The sequence below is a fragment of the Petaurus breviceps genome, unplaced genomic scaffold (assembly GCF_028583685.1).
Source record: "Petaurus breviceps papuanus isolate PSGF00001 unplaced genomic scaffold, PetGlider_PUasm1.0 551, whole genome shotgun sequence".
NCBI lineage: Eukaryota > Metazoa > Chordata > Mammalia > Diprotodontia > Petauridae > Petaurus > Petaurus breviceps.
Window position 1 is genome coordinate 24444410 of NW_027186372.1, and position 19032 is coordinate 24463441.

General features: G+C 37.1%; 1 protein-coding gene across 5 annotated transcripts in view; it reads left to right on the forward strand.

The window, feature by feature from the left end:
- EBF1 (EBF transcription factor 1) overlaps positions 1 to 19032 on the forward strand; it is a 461328-nt gene that overhangs the window by 335529 nt on the left and 106767 nt on the right. For 3 of the 5 annotated variants that reach the window (XM_069102477.1, XM_069102479.1, XM_069102481.1), the window contains one exon: positions 11872 to 12005. In XM_069102477.1, coding sequence (XP_068958578.1) covers positions 11872 to 12005 — 134 coding nt within the window. The remainder of the gene's footprint in view (positions 1 to 11871; positions 12006 to 19032) is intronic. The other 2 variants (XM_069102478.1, XM_069102480.1) reach the window with 1 other exon arrangement.

Below are 19032 nucleotides of genomic sequence, written 5' to 3' on the forward strand. Positions count from 1 at the left end.
GTTGAGTCACTTCTGGCTCTTTATGACCCTGTGGACCATAGTATGCTAATACTGTCTGTGGAGTTTTCTTGGCAAAGATACTGGGTGGTTTACATTGCCTTATTCAGTAGTTTAAGACAAACAGAGGTTAAGTGACTTGCCTAGGGTCACACAGCTAGTGAGTATCTGAGGCTGAATTTGAAATTAAATATTCTTGACTCCAGGCCCAGTGTTCTATCCACTGAGCTACCTAGCTGCCTCCAAGACAGGTTAAGTGATTTGCCCAGGGTAACATAGGTAGTAAGTGTCTGAGGTCAAATTTGAACTCAAGTTTTCCTGACCCCAGACCCAGCACTCTATCCACTGAGCCATCTAGCTGATTCCAGGACACACACACACACACACACACACACACACGTTTATATATGCTATTCTTTTAAAAAATAGTATTTTATTTTTCCCACAATTACATATGTTAAAACAATTTTAGACATGTTTTTTTCTTTTTATTTTGAGTCCAAAATTTTACCTCTCTCTCCCTCCTTTCCCTCCTCCCTAAGATGGTAAGCAATCTGATATAGATTATACATGTGTAGTCATGTAAAACATTTCCATCTTAGTTATTTTGTACAAGAAGACTCAAAAAACAAAAGGAAGAAAGTGAAAAATAGTATGCTTCAATCTGTATTCAGATAATATCTTTCTCTGGGGGCAGATAGTAAGTATGCTTCATCATGAATCCTTTGGGATTGTCTTGGATCATTGTATACTCTTTGGTTTTTTGTTTGTTTTGGAAGGGGGAAGGCAGGGCAATTAGGGTTAAGTGACTTGCCCAAGGTCACATGGCTAGTAAGTGTTAAGTATCTGAGGCCAGATTTGAACTCAGGTCCTCCCAACTCCAGGGCCGATGCTCTATTCACTGTGCCACCTAGCTGCCCTGATACTAAGATCACTGTATATTCTTAAGAAACTTAAGTCTATTTGAGGAAGATAAGACAATGCACACATGAAACAGCCAAATGTCAATGCAAGGTGGCATATAAGTTTCCTATGAGAGGTAGAGAAAGAATGGTATAGGAATTCCAAAGACGAAAGAGATGTCTGTTGTGGTCATGGAAAGCTTCATGGAGGAGTCTGGACTTTTCCTTAAGCTTTGAAGTCAAAGTAGAATTTCAGGTGAGGAGTAGAGAGAACACCATGTAAGAACTCTGCAGAAGCAGTGATGCACATGTTGTGATTGGGGACCATGAGAAAGACTGACTGGAGCAGAGTTTGTATTGAACTGGTATATGTTCCATTCTGGATTTTAGAAGGGACATTGATGAGTTGGAGCAGATATAATTTGGAGGGTGGTGAAAGGACTAGAAAATCTGACACAAGAGACAGTTGAAATCACTAAGCATGTTTAGCATGGGAAAAAGGAGACATAGGAGATAGGGAATATCTGTCTTTGACTATTTGAAAGCTGCTTTGGAAGGGAGATTAAAGACTGATTCAATTTATTCTTTCTTGGCCTAAGAGGAGGGAACTAAGATCAATGTTTGAAAGTGACAAAGAAGTCACATTTCATCTGATTGTAAGGAAAATATTCCTAATCATCAGGACCACCCACAGATGGAATGACTTGCCTTGTAAGGTAATGAATTATCCATTACAAGAGGCTTTTGAGTAGAAGGTGGTTGTCCCTTGGTGCCTTGCTGGTTGCTAGTACTTGAAGATTCTATCATTCTATAAACTTAAAAAGCTAGAGTTTGCACCCACTTTGTGAAAGACAGATCTCAACTCAGAGACAAGTCATATAGACTTGTGCAAGGCACATAGAGGTCAAATGACACGCTCAGCTAATAACCATCAGAGGAGAGATTTGAATCCAGATCAGGCCTTCCTTACTCTAAACCTAGTATTCCTTATTTTATTTATTCCTAGTAAAACATGCTGCTTTCCTCCTTAGAATAACACAGGGAATAAAAATCCCCATAACAGTGAAGAAACAATTTCTGGAATTATTTTTTTGCCCCAAGACATCTTATAAATTTTAAAAGCAAAAGACAACTATAACCCTGTCTATAGAAATACATGGTCCTGAGTCCAAGTCACTTAAATGTGTTCATTTTCAGCATGGTTTTGGTCAGAAGTTTTCTGGTAAAAGTGCTGCAGAAAAATAGTAAATGTACATTTATGTTTGTGTTTTTGTAAGTAAAACTTAAATTATTTGAAGAGCTACTTGACCCTGCCATGAATAACAACACAAAAAAACAAAAAGAAGATGGTATTCTGTTAGGTATTGCTGAGAGCAGAAAAGAGTCTTTTGGTCTTTAAAATGTAATGAAGAACCTATTATCATTGCTTAAAATGCAGTTCAAAGTCTCTTGGCCATGTCACTATATGACTGCCATTACAAATAAGGAGATAAAATTGTCTCCAAATAGAGGGGAAATACTCCCCCACAACCAAAAGCTTCTTTCCTCCCTTTTCTTCTCCTCTCCCCTTTCTCCTCTCTCTTTTACTGTTTTCTCCTCTTTTCCCCTCTACAAAAGCCTAATTTTTAAGGAATTTTTTTCCATCACCTCTTTCACTTATTTATTAGTGAATCATATTTGTCTTGGAAGTTCCCGACTGATTGAGCTGCGATATGGAGCCAGATCCCTTGCCATTTATTTGGCTCAGGGCTTGAAACACTAAGGCTATCCATTGGACAGTGGCCTTTCAGTTGGCAACACACACACACACACACACACACACACACATAATATGTCAAGAAACCTACCCAAGATCAATTTTTCCAACTTCTTGCTGTCTCATGGTAGCTAGTGAAATAGACTCATGAAAGCTAAATAAGTGCACACATACTTAAAACCAATTTTCTTTTGGAGACATTCTTTATGCCCCTCACTGTTTTACAAATATAGTAAATCCAGTGAAACTGGAGGAATACAGAGTTGTTCATGGCCACATTTCCATTCATTTTGTAATACTGCAACTTATAAAATGATATTTACTTTAGGTGTTTTTGATCAAAGAGAGAAATTAAAACATACAGATATCTCTGTTGCTGAGCTTTCTGAACCAAGATCTCATCACAGTTAATAAACTTGATAACTATGTAAAATGTTCTATTAAGTATACTTATTCTACATATATCAACGTGTGCCAATATCATGACCTCATGAATCGAAAGGATCCTAGCATTAAACAGGAAGAAAAATACATGTACAGACCCTGAATAGGTTTTAGGTTCTTCAGAACAAAGCTAGTTTGTTTGACACTAGGAGAGTGAGTTCACTTCAGCTGATATGGCTAATCAGACATGGAATTGTTTGCGTACATCTGTATTTTTAAGTCTAGAGTTTAGTCATGCTCCTGGGCCAGGAAGACTTCAAATTTTATATTCAGATAAGGAAAGGCAACCTCTGCGAACAGATGGAACAGAGTTCAGCATAAAGGCTTAATCCTATCAGGATGATTCTTGTATGGCCATCTGGATAATCCGGCGCACAAATTCAACGCCTGTTAAAAATATGACTCTGGCCAAGATTAACGTCGCAGATTTTCCACTAGACTTGTTCATATTTGACTTTATGATTTTTTTTAGGCCCAAGAGGGACTTCTCTGATTTATAAAAGAAATATGGAGGTGAATAAAGACCTGGGTCTCTATTCTTCGAAGAAACAATTACACACACACACACACATATATAGTATATGCATATGTACATATGTATATATATATATATTTTTTTTTTAATTGTTTTCTCTTTCACACAGTGATAGTTCAATTTTGGAAGATGATTTCACCTCCCTTTCTTTCATAGCTTTGCTTTCCTTAACTTTCCTTACAGGAAAATTAGGCTAAAAATACTTTTTGCACAGGAAAGTTCCTTATGGCAGGAAGAAAAGAATTATTTACTTATTGTACAATCATAGGCAAGTGAATTTACTATTGTTGCAACAAATATTACAATCTTAGGCATGAATAATTCATTTCCAGGGTTCATTCCCCTCCCCAGCATTACTTTCCTCTTTGCTTTGCCATAGAGCTGCTGACAATCATTGCATGAAAAGGAAGAAAAGAAAAAAGGAAGAAGGAAAGAAAGAATAGGAAATCGAATTTGGTGGTCCTATTTGCTATCAATGAGAGAAAATTCATATTCCTACCTTATAGTTTTGGATCTGAACATGAGACAGAAAATTGTTAGAACACCAGCAAGCTCTCTTTAGTTGAAGAAGTTCCTAGAGTGTATTTAACTAAACAATTTTCACATATTATGAAACAATACCATGTTGTGGATTATTAAATCAGAAAAGCCTTCAACAAGTCTTTCAAGAGCAATTTAGAAGTTATAGGTACATCAAAATGTCAAGGATTTTTACTGTTGAATTGTTAAATCAATTTGTATCTGGAACCATCATAGTTTCTAGGATAGCAGACAGCTTCAGAACTCCAAAAATGCTTCCTCTAGAATCTTTTGCATAGCCATTTTCACATCCTATCACCCTCTAACCTCCCAACTGAGGTGATGCATGTATAAAGACTGAGGAGAAATTTTACTGCTCCAGAATAGACTAAGGAAGGAAGAGAGTGACTAGGGAGTCGACTTGAAGTGTAATTAGCAAATGGCCTGCTTTGCAATTTGGAAGCTGTCACAATAAACTTAACAGTGCAGCGATTCTTGCAGTCATGCTGCTTTATTGGATTTATATCCAATTTTGAAAATCTGTATCTTTATATACCAAGTATATTTTCTTTTCTCCATTTAATGATAGTCCTTAACGTTGTCAAAGCAAAGGAAATTAGTGGGAGATACATAATTAAAGTCCCTGAAATTCTTAATCTTATTTAATATTTGTAAAGATAATTATATCTAGAGTGAAGAAATCTCTGTACCATAATTTCTCTTAAAATTATGACCTTAAAAACATATATAAGTGAATACAAGCAAATATATGTACAGTCATTGGTTCTACTGGAATTTAAGAGCTAAATGGTATCTTTGTGTTTGTATTTATAATATGTATATGTCATATAGTATTTATATCACATATGTACATATGTCTATAGTAATATATGTGTGTCAAACGTTATTCATTGGAATGTAGATATCCTAGTAGACATATTATTCAACATAGACTTTAAACCCTCACAAAACACCAATAGACTCATCTTAATTGAATTAAAGGAAGGAAGGAGAGGAGGGCAGCCACATAGAAGCAATTGAGCAAAAATAATTCAAAGAAATATCGGTGAGGGGAATTTTATTGTACCGATGATGATAAACTGATACAAATTTACCTAGATGGTCAGAATATTGAATTTAGGGTGATGGAACCATTGATTTTTTCACAGCTGACTGAGAATCTATCCTCTTGCAGCTCTGAATGAAGGTCTTGCACGTAATAGGGCCAGGACATAGGGCGAGGTAGTTTCCATTCTTGGAATGATGTCATAGCAACTGGAGTTTGTCTCTGATGCTTCCAGTAAGAGGATGCCTGACCTAAGAATAGAGCAGCCTCCTGCATGTGGCTTAAAAAGATATAGGGCCAATCTCCTGGATGGGGCCAAACCCCTTCTTTCCCTGTTTCCTGCCCAGTGGCTGCTTATTGTCAGAGGTGAAGGGGAAGGCGTTGTTCAGTGTTACTGAGAGAGCAGGCAGGAAAATCATCATTTTACTAAAATAAACAGCAAATACAATTGTTTAGTTTAAACAGGAAGATGCAATGCTAATGGGTAAAACTCAAGTCCAAAGTGTGTGATTTTTCCCCTAATCCCTAGAGTAGGTATGCCTTCAAGCACAGTACTACTGAAATTTGAAGAGAAAAAATAAAATTAGCTTGGGTTTTATGTGGGCTCTGTCTCTAGAAGGCAGAAGGAGGAAGCCGAGTTCATGGTTTTCCCAAAATTTTCTGCCAAGTCTCAGAAATTTAGACCAATAGCATTAGAGTCTTGTCTTTTTTTTCTCTCAGAAAGTTTTCCCTTTGGATTATCAGATTTCATACAAGGGAGATGAGATCCTTTTTCCCCTATACCCTTCAACTTTGAAGGAAGATTTATGCAAGTCTCAATTTATCTGCTCCAAAAAGATAAATACTAAATCTACCTACTCAGAAATACAGCCACACAATGTAGCTGTAAACAAAAATCTCCTTAGAAAGTTTGACCCTGTAATCTTATGAATCTCTTATCAGAGAATAGAGTGCTATGAAAGATCAACATATTCTGGTTAATAGTTACCATGCATATCTTAGCCAAATAAAAAATAGACTACAACAAAATATGCTTTTCATGAAAGCTAAGAGGAACTTACAGTCTCTTCTGTCTCTAAACTAGATGACTTTCAGTGTCATTCATTCATACATTCAACAAATACTTATTAACTGAGAGCCTACTGTGTGCAGCAATGCTGTACAAGGTATTTCAGTATCTTAAATCATTCATTCTTAATATAATTTTCTCTTACATAGTAAATCTGTAGAAGTGTGGATTTAGTACCATTTCAGAGAGTTTTGCATATATTAATACACAGAAGAGAAAAAGCTTCATTTCTTGCTCATACTTTGTTCCAATTGCATTTGTGGAAACATGACTTAGATTGGAATAATTCAGAATTTCCAAAAATGATTGTGACTGGATATGCATTACTTTAGTCTCTTTCACAAAAACAAAAACAAACCAAGAAATTTAGATTCCTATAATAAAGCACCAATAGTTATAAAATCTCATCTTTGGAATAGGAGAAGGTAGACCTAGAGTTGATGATAAATACTGGACCGCTGACCAGGTCATCCTTACAGTCACTGAAACAAGCCAGATATTAATCACAGCACAAAGAGATTTCAGAAGTAAAAATAAGAGCAGACCCAGAACCCTGCTGATAGCTGCACACATCACTAATTCACCTCAGTGGGCATGTACCTCTGAGCTCAATTAACCCTTATTCCCAAGGCCACCCATAAACTCTGAAGTAAACATGGCTTTTCTGGCCCTGGTTTTATATCAATGAAATAGATCATTTCTATTGGAGGGTGAGATGCTGTTACAGCTTATAAATTCAGTTTGCTAATAAAGAGCCTGATGCTTCCAATGTGTGTTTGTGGGCACTTGAAATCATATACCATTGATTCTATAAATCAGAAAATTTCCAATTGCTGAGGGTATCTGTTATTTCTTCCATCTTCTGGTGCTATTTGAAGGAGATAGAAATACTCTTAAGGTTGAACAGGTGATGGAGAACATTTTCTGTGCAATTTTCTCCACACATGACCTTAGTTGTTAAATATATACTGGAGGTGGTAAATTTAAACAAATTTTTTTATTCTCTCTCTCTCTCTCTCTCTCTCTCTCTCTCTCTCTCTCTCTCTCTCTCTCCTCTCTCTCTCTTTCTCCACCTCTCCACCCCAACCATTGTTCAGAAGCAAATTGGAAATCTGGTAATTAGGCCCTGACTCATAGTGTAGTATTAGAGTCCCAAGCCAAAGTTCAACACCCTGAAATGAAATTTAAACCAATTAATCTGTTAGATTTTTATCGCTTGTCCGTGTTTTCTCAGCAATTCCCCCAGCACGTGGCCTTTGATCAACTCTCATACAAACGCTAAAATGTGTGCCTGCTGCTAGCGAGATGGGAATGACATTAACACGGCACTCATAAAGCAATCAGAGCAGAGAAGCCCTCAAACAGGCAGGGCATAGTAATATTTAATAAAAGCTCGCACATAATCTTCAGAATTAGCATTTTGTGCCTTGCAGTACCTTTGGGAGAAGAGCTTTTATTTGTGGAGTGATCATTATTATAACAAAGAAGAGCTACCTAATAATTTCCACTTTAACTCTGCAATATGCCATGAGCATTTCAGAACCATTATGCTAAACCGTGGTGGGGTAATCATTTTATTGTCATAGTCTGAAGGGAGGAAAATCTCCTCTACTTTGGTGGCTGGGGGAAATAAAACAAAAGACAACAAAAAAACTTTTGTTTTTAATGAGATCTAGAACCAGCAATACTGGGTTTACAATGTGCTATGGATACCAAAAGTATGAAAATACAACGGTGATAAAAATTTCGAGATAAAACAACAACAAAGCCTTTCTTTATTAAGTCAGGACTTGCCATCAGTGCAGAATTTTGTATTTAAATTGACTTTCTTGATCTCATGTCTTAGAGGTAAAAGAGTCTTATTAGTTGCCTAATTCCTAGATTGATCAAGTTTTTTTTTCCCCCAAATACCATTCCAGGATCACAACAGCACATTAGCTCCGTGTACATTGTTATCTTCAGATTGACTTCTCTTTCCCCTTGTGGTGAAGTGCAGTGGAAAGAATTCAAGGAGTCTGGGATTGAATCCTCTTCCACCATGTCACTGTCTTTTTGACCTTGGACAAATCATTTTACCTCTCTGTGCCTCAGTTTACTCATCTGTATAATGAGGGAGGTTGGACTCAATGACCTCTAAATTCCATTCTCTTAATCTCTAATCTATGCACTTGACCTACTACACTCTATTTTGGTAGACTAAGGAAAGAAAGGCACTTTCCAAAAAGTTTAGCTTTCCAAAACAGAACCTTCTTAGGAGGGAAAAATTGATATGAAGGAGATTTGGGGATTGTTCATCTCTTTTCCCTGCTTTCTGAAAATCAGACATAATCTGATGATTTGAGACTTGGTCCATTGGTTAATGGTTCTTTCTATGGATGAAGTAGGAAATAGCTAACAAGTGTTATTAGGTACACGATATTGGCTCAAGAGACAAATTGGTCTAGAGTGAAAAGGGCTAGAGAAGGTGTCAGGATGTCACTAACTGGCTGGCTGACTTTGGGCCTCAGTTTCCCAATCTATTAAATGTGAAGGACAGACTAAATGATCTCTAAGCCCGCTTGTAGCTCTAAAACTTTATGATTCTGAGAGCTGCAAGGATTCTATGTATTTCCTGTAAGATGAAGTGAAGTTTATTAGCTGGGTTCTAGTGTGTTGCCAAGTGTGGAGTTAAGACATGCTGAGCAGCACACTGCTGCTTTTTCACAAGCCCTCCTTACAAGGAGATTAAGAGGATGGTATTATACAAGCTTTGACTCATTTGTTCCCCCACCAGTGTTTGTAGCTCCTCTGGAAACTTGAATCTGTTCTCTTCTTGTTTGCTGGCTCGCAGGCTACTTTATTATTGGCGGGTTGCTTGCAGAGTTTGATAACATGAGTATTTTCAAAGTGAAAGCTACAGTGAAGGTCTTGGAAAAAATACTTTTTGAAACACACACACATCTACCTCCTCCATAGGACTTTCAAAGGGATGAAGGAGGAAGGAGTCCACACTACTTCTAAAGCCTGCAGGCTTTAGCTATGTTGGAGACTCTCTGAAGCAGACACGAACATGTCATTGTGGCTCTTGCATAGGGACTATCAGAAAACCTAAAAGACAATACATTTTAAAAAGAAATATGCTAACTGGACATTCCCCATCCTCCGCCTTTAGAAAGAAATTGGAATAAAAAAAATCCAGAACCCAACACAAAGACTTTTTTGAGGTTGGTGTAGATTATCACTGGACCAAAGAGTTAGGAGGGGCCATTAGTTAAATGTTATCTTCAAGCAGTATCACATTAAAACCCGTCCTAATCAGCACTTACCTTTCCTATTTTGAAGATCTTCAAAGATTTGTTTCATTTGGGGAGATAAAAATTAATTGTGGCCCTTCACAACCCTTAAACTTTTCCCAGTTCATCAGTAAAGCACTTATAATAATAATTCGTATTCTGTGGTAGATTTGGGGTTATCCAACAGTTTTTGTATTTGGAATAAAAAAATCTAGGTTTAAATCCTGGCTTTTCTATTTATCAGCTGTGTGACTTTGGGAAAGTCATGAACCTCTTTAGGATTCAGTTTTCTACTCTGTGCAATTGAAGTAGGTGATTTTTTAAGGTCCCTTCCAACTCCAAATCCCATAATACCAAGAAATGTGCTTACAAAAAATTTTAGTGGTATAGAATTTTGATTATTCCAAGCTTCATGGCATCAAAAATTGAAAACTGATTTTGAGAACACAAATATCTTGTTTTTGGTTAGGAGAGGGAAGAGGTGGGAGGAGGGGCAAGGAATATTAAAAGGGGCCATTTTTGTTCTGAATGCATCATTACAAGTTCAGTTAAAATTAAATATTTGGGTTTTATTTTTCAAAACATGTTGGTGCAATTTTAGGAGATTATCTCATGTTCAAATCAAACATATTTAACTACTTTGTGGGGGTGGGTAGTTGTCCCCTTCCTCTCACGTTAGAGTCTAATAGTTTCTTTTGTTTTTGCAAAAGTCAAAATAGCAAACTCAAAGAGATTTGACAATGTGTAATGATATTTGCCTATCTCCGTTTCTGCGAAATTAGCTGGACCTTCCATTAGGTTAAGTAGTAGAAAAATCGGTCTGAGACATTTAGAGGTCTTTGTTAAAAGGAGAGTCCCTCTTTCTCTCCTACTCAACGTCTCCCAGTTTTTGGTACTTTGAAGTGTTGATATTAATTAAAAACACTTCTGGTATGACAGGCAAACTACTGAGGAGTGAAGCTGTCTGTTTTAGAACTTCAAAGACATAACTTCACCATTCCACTCTTACCAAAGCAGGGGTCCCACAGCAATTAGATTTAACTTGTGCCATGTCTATTTGGGTAAACCTCCTCCAATCTATTCACAGCATTTACTAAGTATTTCCTATCTCTAAATGCCTTTTACAATGAAAAAAATACTTGGATATTTAATAAACCTAATCCTATGGCTGTGTACCTGGGGTTGAAATCAAAAGAAATGAATGAGGGATTTGGGAAGTGTATATTTATATCATTAATATGATAACCACAGAGGCTGCTATGAATATGCAGCTGTATTTACAAGTTTGAATAGCAAGATATAACAGACTCTCTTTTTTGAAGACAAAACCAAGATATTTATTCATATGCCAGAAAACCAAATCCACCATGGTAATAAAGAAGTAGTTACATATTACCAGCGCAGGGAGCACCACCATCCCCAAGCCTTCCCTCTGTCAGGCTTCCCCACCAACCAGCTCCCTTAGGCAAAATGCCCCTCTTACTCACACTAGCTGCTCTGCCTCTTTCTGCCTCCTCTCTCTCTTTCCATTCCACCTCACTCTCCCTTTTCCTATTCTCTCCTCATGCTCTGTTGGGTAAACTCCTCCCACACTGAGCTCCATGTGACTCAAGCTATGGGTTAGGCCAAAGCTCAAAGCAGGTCACATGGCCTATTAAGGGGCAGGGAAGATCTTCAAATTCCCTTAACATTACAATTAACTCAGTTTACAGGGTTATATAATTTTAGCCACCTTGTTCAGTAGAGTTATCATCTGTAAAATGGGGCTGATGACATCTGATCAAAAGTGTTATTTCATTGCATTTCAAATCTCTCATGCTATTATATCAATAGAGGGGACATGAGGTAAGGGGAAAAATATTTAGACCATCATGTGAAAAGGAATCCTGGCCTCTGCTTCCCTCATCTACTTCCACTAATATTTGGCTAAGTGCTTATTAGCTTTCTTTTCAACAATACATTTTCTTGTGAAATGAAATTTGCAACTGAAAATGAAGGAATTGAGAGGTTTTTTTTTAAAGGGTGATTTAATCAGCATTTCATATATTAACAATTGATTGCTTTTGATCATGGTTCCAGCTTTCCTGTGGACTGAAAAATGAATTACATTTGATGCAGATATTGAAAGCAATGTTTTCTAAAGGTGATACTACATCCCATATCATGCTATAGTTAGGAAGTATTTGAGATCTTGAAGGAACTTCATGTTAATGAAAAAAGATAAAAGTTTTTTTTAAAAAAATCAAATCTCTAATTATTAAAGTTTGGTTCTAACAGCAGATTTCTCTTCTTTTTCATGTGTGTTGAAAAGCAGCTACCCCCTGTATCAAAGCCATCAGTCCAAGTGAAGGATGGACTACGGGAGGTGCCACAGTGATCATCATAGGAGACAATTTCTTTGATGGGTTACAGGTCATATTTGGTACCATGCTGGTCTGGAGTGAGGTAGGTGTTGTCTGAACGTTAATATCTCACAGCTTTGTCTAGTTCTGTGAAATGCCTACATGTGCAATGTTAATGGAGCTATAAGAGTTAAACCCTATAGAATAGCTCTATTACAGTCCAGTGGTTCTAGACTGGGAGCATGAAGCAAATGTGTTTGTCATGAGGCAACACTTTTCCCTAAAACTCCTTCTGATTTCTTATCAATTGGCACCATTGAAGTATGGATTTGGATTCCCTCTTTACTTTGCTAGCCTTGTGAACTTGCTAGTACAGTTATCTTGTGGGGAATTCACTACACTCTTTCTATGGTGGTGTGAATGGCACCTGAGCATTGGAATATGTTTAGAAAATTGTCTAGTTCCTGGATTTCGTGAGATTCAGGTTATTATCAGGCTCTCTTGTAGGAACAACATTCTAAGAAAATAATAAACCAGATATAATTCTTGATTTTAACATATAAAACTCATTAGGAGTTTGCCTGCTTGAGGTAGGGTGAGGCATAGAGACTTGTACATAGAAGGAATTTGATACAAATTAAATTAATTAAATTGAATATGCAGATGAGTCTGGCATCTTTTTCAGCCCTACTTGTTTTATATTTTTGACTATTTCTTCACCAGCTGAAAATGGGTCTATTCCCACAATGTTTTCCAAGTAGCATATGAATTATTTTAATCCACTATCCTGCTTTTTTGGCAGTGGTCATGATTAGCCCAAGAACATAAACATTACACATCTACAGAAGAGTTGACTTGGGACATTTTTGTGCTCTTTCTTCCTCCTGAACCTGAGTGTTTAGCCTTGGAAAAGAAAAGAATTAGGGATGACCTGCAATCATTTGAAAAACTTTCATCTGAAAGATGGAGCTGAGACATTTTCTTGGCTCTATAGGGCAGACCTGGGATCCATGGGTGGAAGTTATATAAAGGTAATTTAATTTCTATATAAAGGAAAATTTCTTAATAATTAGACTGCCCCCAAATAGAATGAACTGCCTTAAAATTCGGTCTAGTGAATTTGTTGGAAGTATATGGGCAAAGCTGAGTGACCATTTTGGGAAGATATTATAGATAGGATTCCCATTTGGGTATGGATTAGATTAGATAACTCTTGATATCACATATAATTCTGAGATTTTGTGGTTCTCCAATTTAGTCAATATCTGCATAGACTCCTCTCCTCCACCGTATTACGTGTCCATTATATTGTCTAGAATATTAGATTCAGAGCTGGAAGGATCTTGAGTCTAAGCCACTCATTTTATAGATGAGGAAACTGAAACCCAGAGAGGTAAATAACTTAACCAAGATTTGCATACATAATTAGTGGCAGAGGCAGGACTAGGACCCAGATCTCTTGGTTCCCACTTCAGCATTCTTTCCACTATTCCATATTAATATCCCATCTCAAAATTTATTTTGCTTAATTTGGACTGACTCTTTAGGCTCATGCCAGATGGATATGGAGTTTTAGGCAATGCTATTAAGGTGTCTTTCTCTTTCTAAAGCAGTCTTTAAAACAAATTTTTAAATTTGCATCCATTTTGGTGATTGGATGGAATTAAGCATTTGTTCACTTTGGGATAGAACAAGATGACCAAAGCCTAATTTAGAATGGCCTTAATGGTTTTCTCAGGATTGTATAATTTCAGAGTTGGGAGGAATCTCATAAGGCATCTAACTCGACAAAGATTTTAAACAAGAATAACTTCTACTTCATACCTGGAAAGTGGTTATCTAGTCTTTGTTTAAAAGCCTCCAGTGAAGGGGAACCTACTACATCCTGAGGAAACCTATCCCACTCTGGGGTATTTCTAAATCTTAAGAAGTTTTCCTTTCAATCAAACCTCATTTGCTTCTTTGCAGCTTACCATCCATTGTTCCTTTTTCCACCATTTGGATCCAATCAGAAGAAATCTAAACTCACTTCTAAGAGGCAATTCTTCAATTACTTGAGAACAGTCATCATGTCTTCCCCCAACTCTTCTTTTCTCCATCCAAAACATTCCCAGTCAATTCAGCTGGCATGAACTTGCAGCCCTTTACTTGCAAGGCAGCAGTGGGTAGTGGATAAAGTGTCAGAGTTGGAGCTAGAAGACCTAGGTTCAGATATGATCTCAGATGTTTCCTAGCTGTGTAATCCTGGCCAAGTTGCTTAACATTTCTGGGACTCACTTCTTCATCTGTAAAATGATGGGAGTTAGACTCCAGGGCCCCTAAGCTTTCTTCTAGCTCTAAGCCTATGATTCTATAACCATCTTTGGGTACCCTCCTGTGAATGCCTCAGCTTATCAATGTCTTTCCTAAAACGTGCCTGGAACAGAACATCGTCATCATCATATTAATGGTGGTGGTGGTGGTGGTAGTGGTAGTAGTAGTAGTAGTAACAGCAGTGACAGCTAACATTTGTATTTCGCATTAGGGTTTGCAAAATACTTTACAAATATTATCTTGTTTAGTCCTAACAATTACTGGATGTAGTCTAATTAGAGCAAAGTATGCTGGGACTACCCCTCTCCCCTATTTCAGGGTACTCTGCTTTAAAGCATCTGTTTCATTATTAGAAAACTGCTATGTCTATAATGAAGAAAACTCATGAAAACAGCAAAACAATGCTTCTCTTCCTCTTCCATCTTGTACCTCCCACAAGTTCTTACAGCATATTAAAGCAGGCCCTATGACCCTGCGTGGTAGAGTAGAAGCAGGTATGCTTAGAGGAGGCTCAGACTTGTTCTTTGTAAGCTCCCAACTATGTCATGCCTGAAAAATAAGCCCATCAGGACTCTTTTTTTCCCCCTGGTGGGAACCTAACAAATGATTCCTTTTCTCTCCTCACCCTGTACTCCCCTTGAGTGGAAAAACCATTCTTTTAAAATAAACATTTTGTGACATTATCAGTCAGGTATCTTCAGTGGAGCTCTTTAATGGAGTATGATCTTGATAATGTCCCTGAAGCTTAGAAAAAAAGGAACTTAGGCATTGGTGGTCCTTTCGATTATTTATTTCCTTAAGTGATTAGTTATTTAAATTTTGATGCATGTCTTTTATCACACGCATATAAATGTGAGCACAAGCTCTTCATATGTATGTTTCTATATTTTATGTATAGACATTTATAGACAATATTATCTCTGGACCATATCCATAGATGTAAGAAAGTCTCCAAGCATTGGGCTTGATCTTAGTCCAACACTGAACATAAGGAAGAAAAAGCAAATACATACATACATATGTGTATATTTAATATTTAATTATATTGTAAATATTTATGTATTTTATTTATTTCAAACATATAAATACAATATATTATAAATATATAATATTTGTAATTTGTTTCTTCTTTATGTTCAGGGTTGGGCTAAGTCCAATACTGTGTGATTTTCTTATATCAATGGGAATCATCCAGAGATGATTTTGTACTTTTTCACAGGAAAAACATAGTATAGACCTGTGGGTTAAAGAGTATGTGCCAATGGCAAAATTTGAACACAGACCTCCTTGTCTAGTATATTTTATCCACCCACATGGACTTATGGGTAAGTTCATATTTTGCCACCTACAAGTTCAGGTAGATTTGTATGTTTACATGTCATTATTTAGCTAGAACCATAGACCTCCAGGGGTGAAAATTTTTTTCTAGGGCTTTGGGAAAGGTAGTCAGGAACATTGTCCTAGTAATGAAAAGTCTGGATTCTAGTCTTTCCTACTCTACTGTGTGACCTTAGGTGAGCCATTTTAACCACTTTGGGCTTCAAGTTGCTTTCTTTGTAAACTGGATATGATAGGGCCTCACTAAATTGAGGGCAGGAGGCTCTCAGATTATTCTGTGAGATACTTTCCAGTTCCAGCACCTATGATTTTAAGTAGTGTATTTTTTTCCCTCTTCTCTTTTCACCTTATGCTTTTGCCAAAGAATATCCAGGAATAGCTTCTATCCTAGGCCAGACATGCAGATGACGTAGGAGATGAGCAGATAATGCTGTTATTTGGAGTCTTTTTTAAGTTAAAGGATTTTTTTAAGAGTCAGAGAAAATAGGGTTGGCTTAATTTGGTATCATCTGTGCTCTTTCCCAACCCAATCTTTTGTAAATGAGTCGTTCATTTTCACTCATTGATTGCTCCCTGAGGATTAGGGTTTAGAGTGAGGGGAGAAAAAGGTAGCACACACCATGCTTCCGATCCCAGACTTCTCTTCTGCTAGTTGCCTCGGCTCGTTGTCCCTCATGATTTGCTTTGTTTCTTGTGAGCCTGGTTCTTCTGCTATCTTTGCCACTCATCTTTCTGACTGTTCCTTTTTCTCCTTTCCCTTTTTATTGTATCTATTTTCCTAATTATTTTCTAATAAGCCTTAATTTCTCTTTGCTCTCTGTTTTTTCCCTCAAGATGTGCTTTTTGATCTGTGATTCCTCTAAACACACTTCTATAGGACCAATTAGGAACTGAATCTCTGGGGTGGTCTGAGGTACTATCGCTTTATGACTGACATCTACCCGAGGAAGAAGGGACATTTCATTACAGTGTAGACTATACCATTTTTACAGTTTCCACATTTCTCTTAGTTTTCTTAAAGGTGCCTTTCCCACATTCCCAATATCATGCAGGTATCAATTGGGTGGATAGGTGGTCCAGTGGATAGAGTGCTAGAACTGTAGTCAGAAAAATATGAATTTGAATCTTGCCTCAGACACCTACTAGCTTTATGACTCTGGGCAAGTCACTTAACCTGTCTAATGCTCAGCCTCCTTTTCTGTAAAATAGGGGTAGTAATAGCACTAACCCCCAGGACTGTTGTGAGGACCAAGCAAGATACTTTATATAAAGCTCTTTGTAAGCCTTAAAATGCTTTACATGTTCTATCAAGAATTTCTTAAGCATTGGGGCGGCTAGGTGGCACAGTGAGTAAAGTACCGGCCCCGGAGTCAGGAGGACCCAAGGTCGGTTCCAAAAGCCTAAGACACTTAAAATCCACACAAAAATAAACTAGCCATGTAACCTTGGGCAAGTTACTTAACCCCAATTGCACTCCAAAAGTAAAAAAAAAAAGAATTTATTAAGCACTTACTTTATGTATATCACCATGCTGGGTACTGTGGAGAGTACAGTTCAACAAATTTAACAATTTTTTTTATAAACTAACAAATATTTATTATTCACCTACTTTATGCAAAACACTGTACTGGTTGCTGGGAAAAGAAAGATAAAAAAAATCAAAGTAGTCTTCCCTCATGGATCTTATATTCTTCTGGGGAGAGGTAGCCACTTGGTCAGTAAATATTAATTAAGTGCCTACTGAACAGGTAGGCACTTATATGGTGATATAAAGGTAATGGTGGTTGATACAAGAGAAGTATGGCATAGCTTCTCAAGATTTTAATAATTCATTTTGGGGAGATTGGGCAAGGAGAGATAAGACTAATACTTGTGAAAGAGTAAAAGAATTGATAAAAGACATTTTTTTTTTTTTTGCTTTTTGGAGGGCAATTGGGTTAACTGACTTGCCCGAGGTCACATGGCTAGTTTTTGTGTTAAGTATCTGAGGCTGGATTTGAACTCAGGTCCTCCTAACTCCAGGGCTGGTGCTCTATTCACTGTGCCACCTAGCCACCCGATAAAAGATATATTAAAGTGCTGAATGATGTGTTTCAGACACAAAGAATCATCAGAGTTCAGGGAATGGAGATATTATTGTGAACCAGAATAGTAGGGAAGGTCTTTGTGAATGAAGTGGCATTTGAGCTGGGTTTCGTGAAGATAATCTTCAAGTCAGATAGCCAAGGATGAATCTATAAGCAGAAAAACAGTGAGCAAAAGCTTTCAGAGAGAAATCAGCATGGTCTATAGGGAGGGAAAGGAAGAAAAATCCAGCTAGACTGGAACAGGGTGTTTGTTTTGGAGAGGTATGTGAGAAATATTGGACAGTAAAGGAGAGCAGATTCTAGGGGGCTTTTAATTCCAGGCTTGGGAGTTTGGATAAAGTCCCATAGGCAATAGTGATCTAGACCTGATGATGCATTCTTGGTTCTTCCTGATAAATGGTTTGGCATAAAAAAAATTGTGGAGAACCAAAAGATGCTTCTCAGTAAGCATTTCTGAAAGGATTTGCCTGTGTGGCTATAACTCATGATTATAAATCATGAGATGCAATATGGTATAATAGAAAGGTTACTGGGCTGGGAATGAAGAGAGCTAGGTTCTAGTTCTTTCCCTGCTCCTTTATGCGACACTCTTTCTTACTTTGGGCCACCCTTTCCTCCTTGATTTTTTTTAACTAGATAATAATTAGCATTTTTATATAGTGCCTTAAGGTATGCAAAGTACTTTACTTATATTATCTTATTTGATCCTTACAACAACCCTTTGAAGTAGTTTCTTTTATTATCTTCATTTTGCAAATGAAGAAACTAAGGCAAGCAGAGGTTAGGTGACTTGTTCAGGGCCATACATCTAGTAAGTGTCTGCGGCAGGATAAGAACTCATGTTGTTGGCTCTATCAAAATTCAGTGCTCTAGCCACTGGGCCTCTTAGATCATCTCTAAGGTTCTCCTCCAGCACTGATATTTTATTATTCTATGAAACCCTCATTTTACAAGATTTAATCTCTTTTGAGAATCCACCCAAAAAAGTTGAGAAATTTTTCCTGTTGGAAATGTTTAATCTAAAGAACATTTTTATAATCTCTGATTAGCCAACAGGAGGGTCCTATTAACTTTCATTAATACATTTTTATAATTAGGAAAATAGGTTCTCCTTACTGAGATAGCCATCTTAGTGAGATTCTTCTTGCCCATGATATAAGTCTTGGATTTTGGTACCCAATATCCTAATATAAGCCTAAGGAGTATATCAAAATGTTGCCACATGACACTTGGCTTCCATGTTGGCAATGCAAATTACAAAATTACTGAAAACATACCCTTGACATTTAGTAATGGAGTGAGTGCTGCTACTGTTGATGTGTGGAAATATAGTTTGAGCTATTTACATAGCAATCATTCAGATGATGTCATGCATTTTTAGATTTATCATGC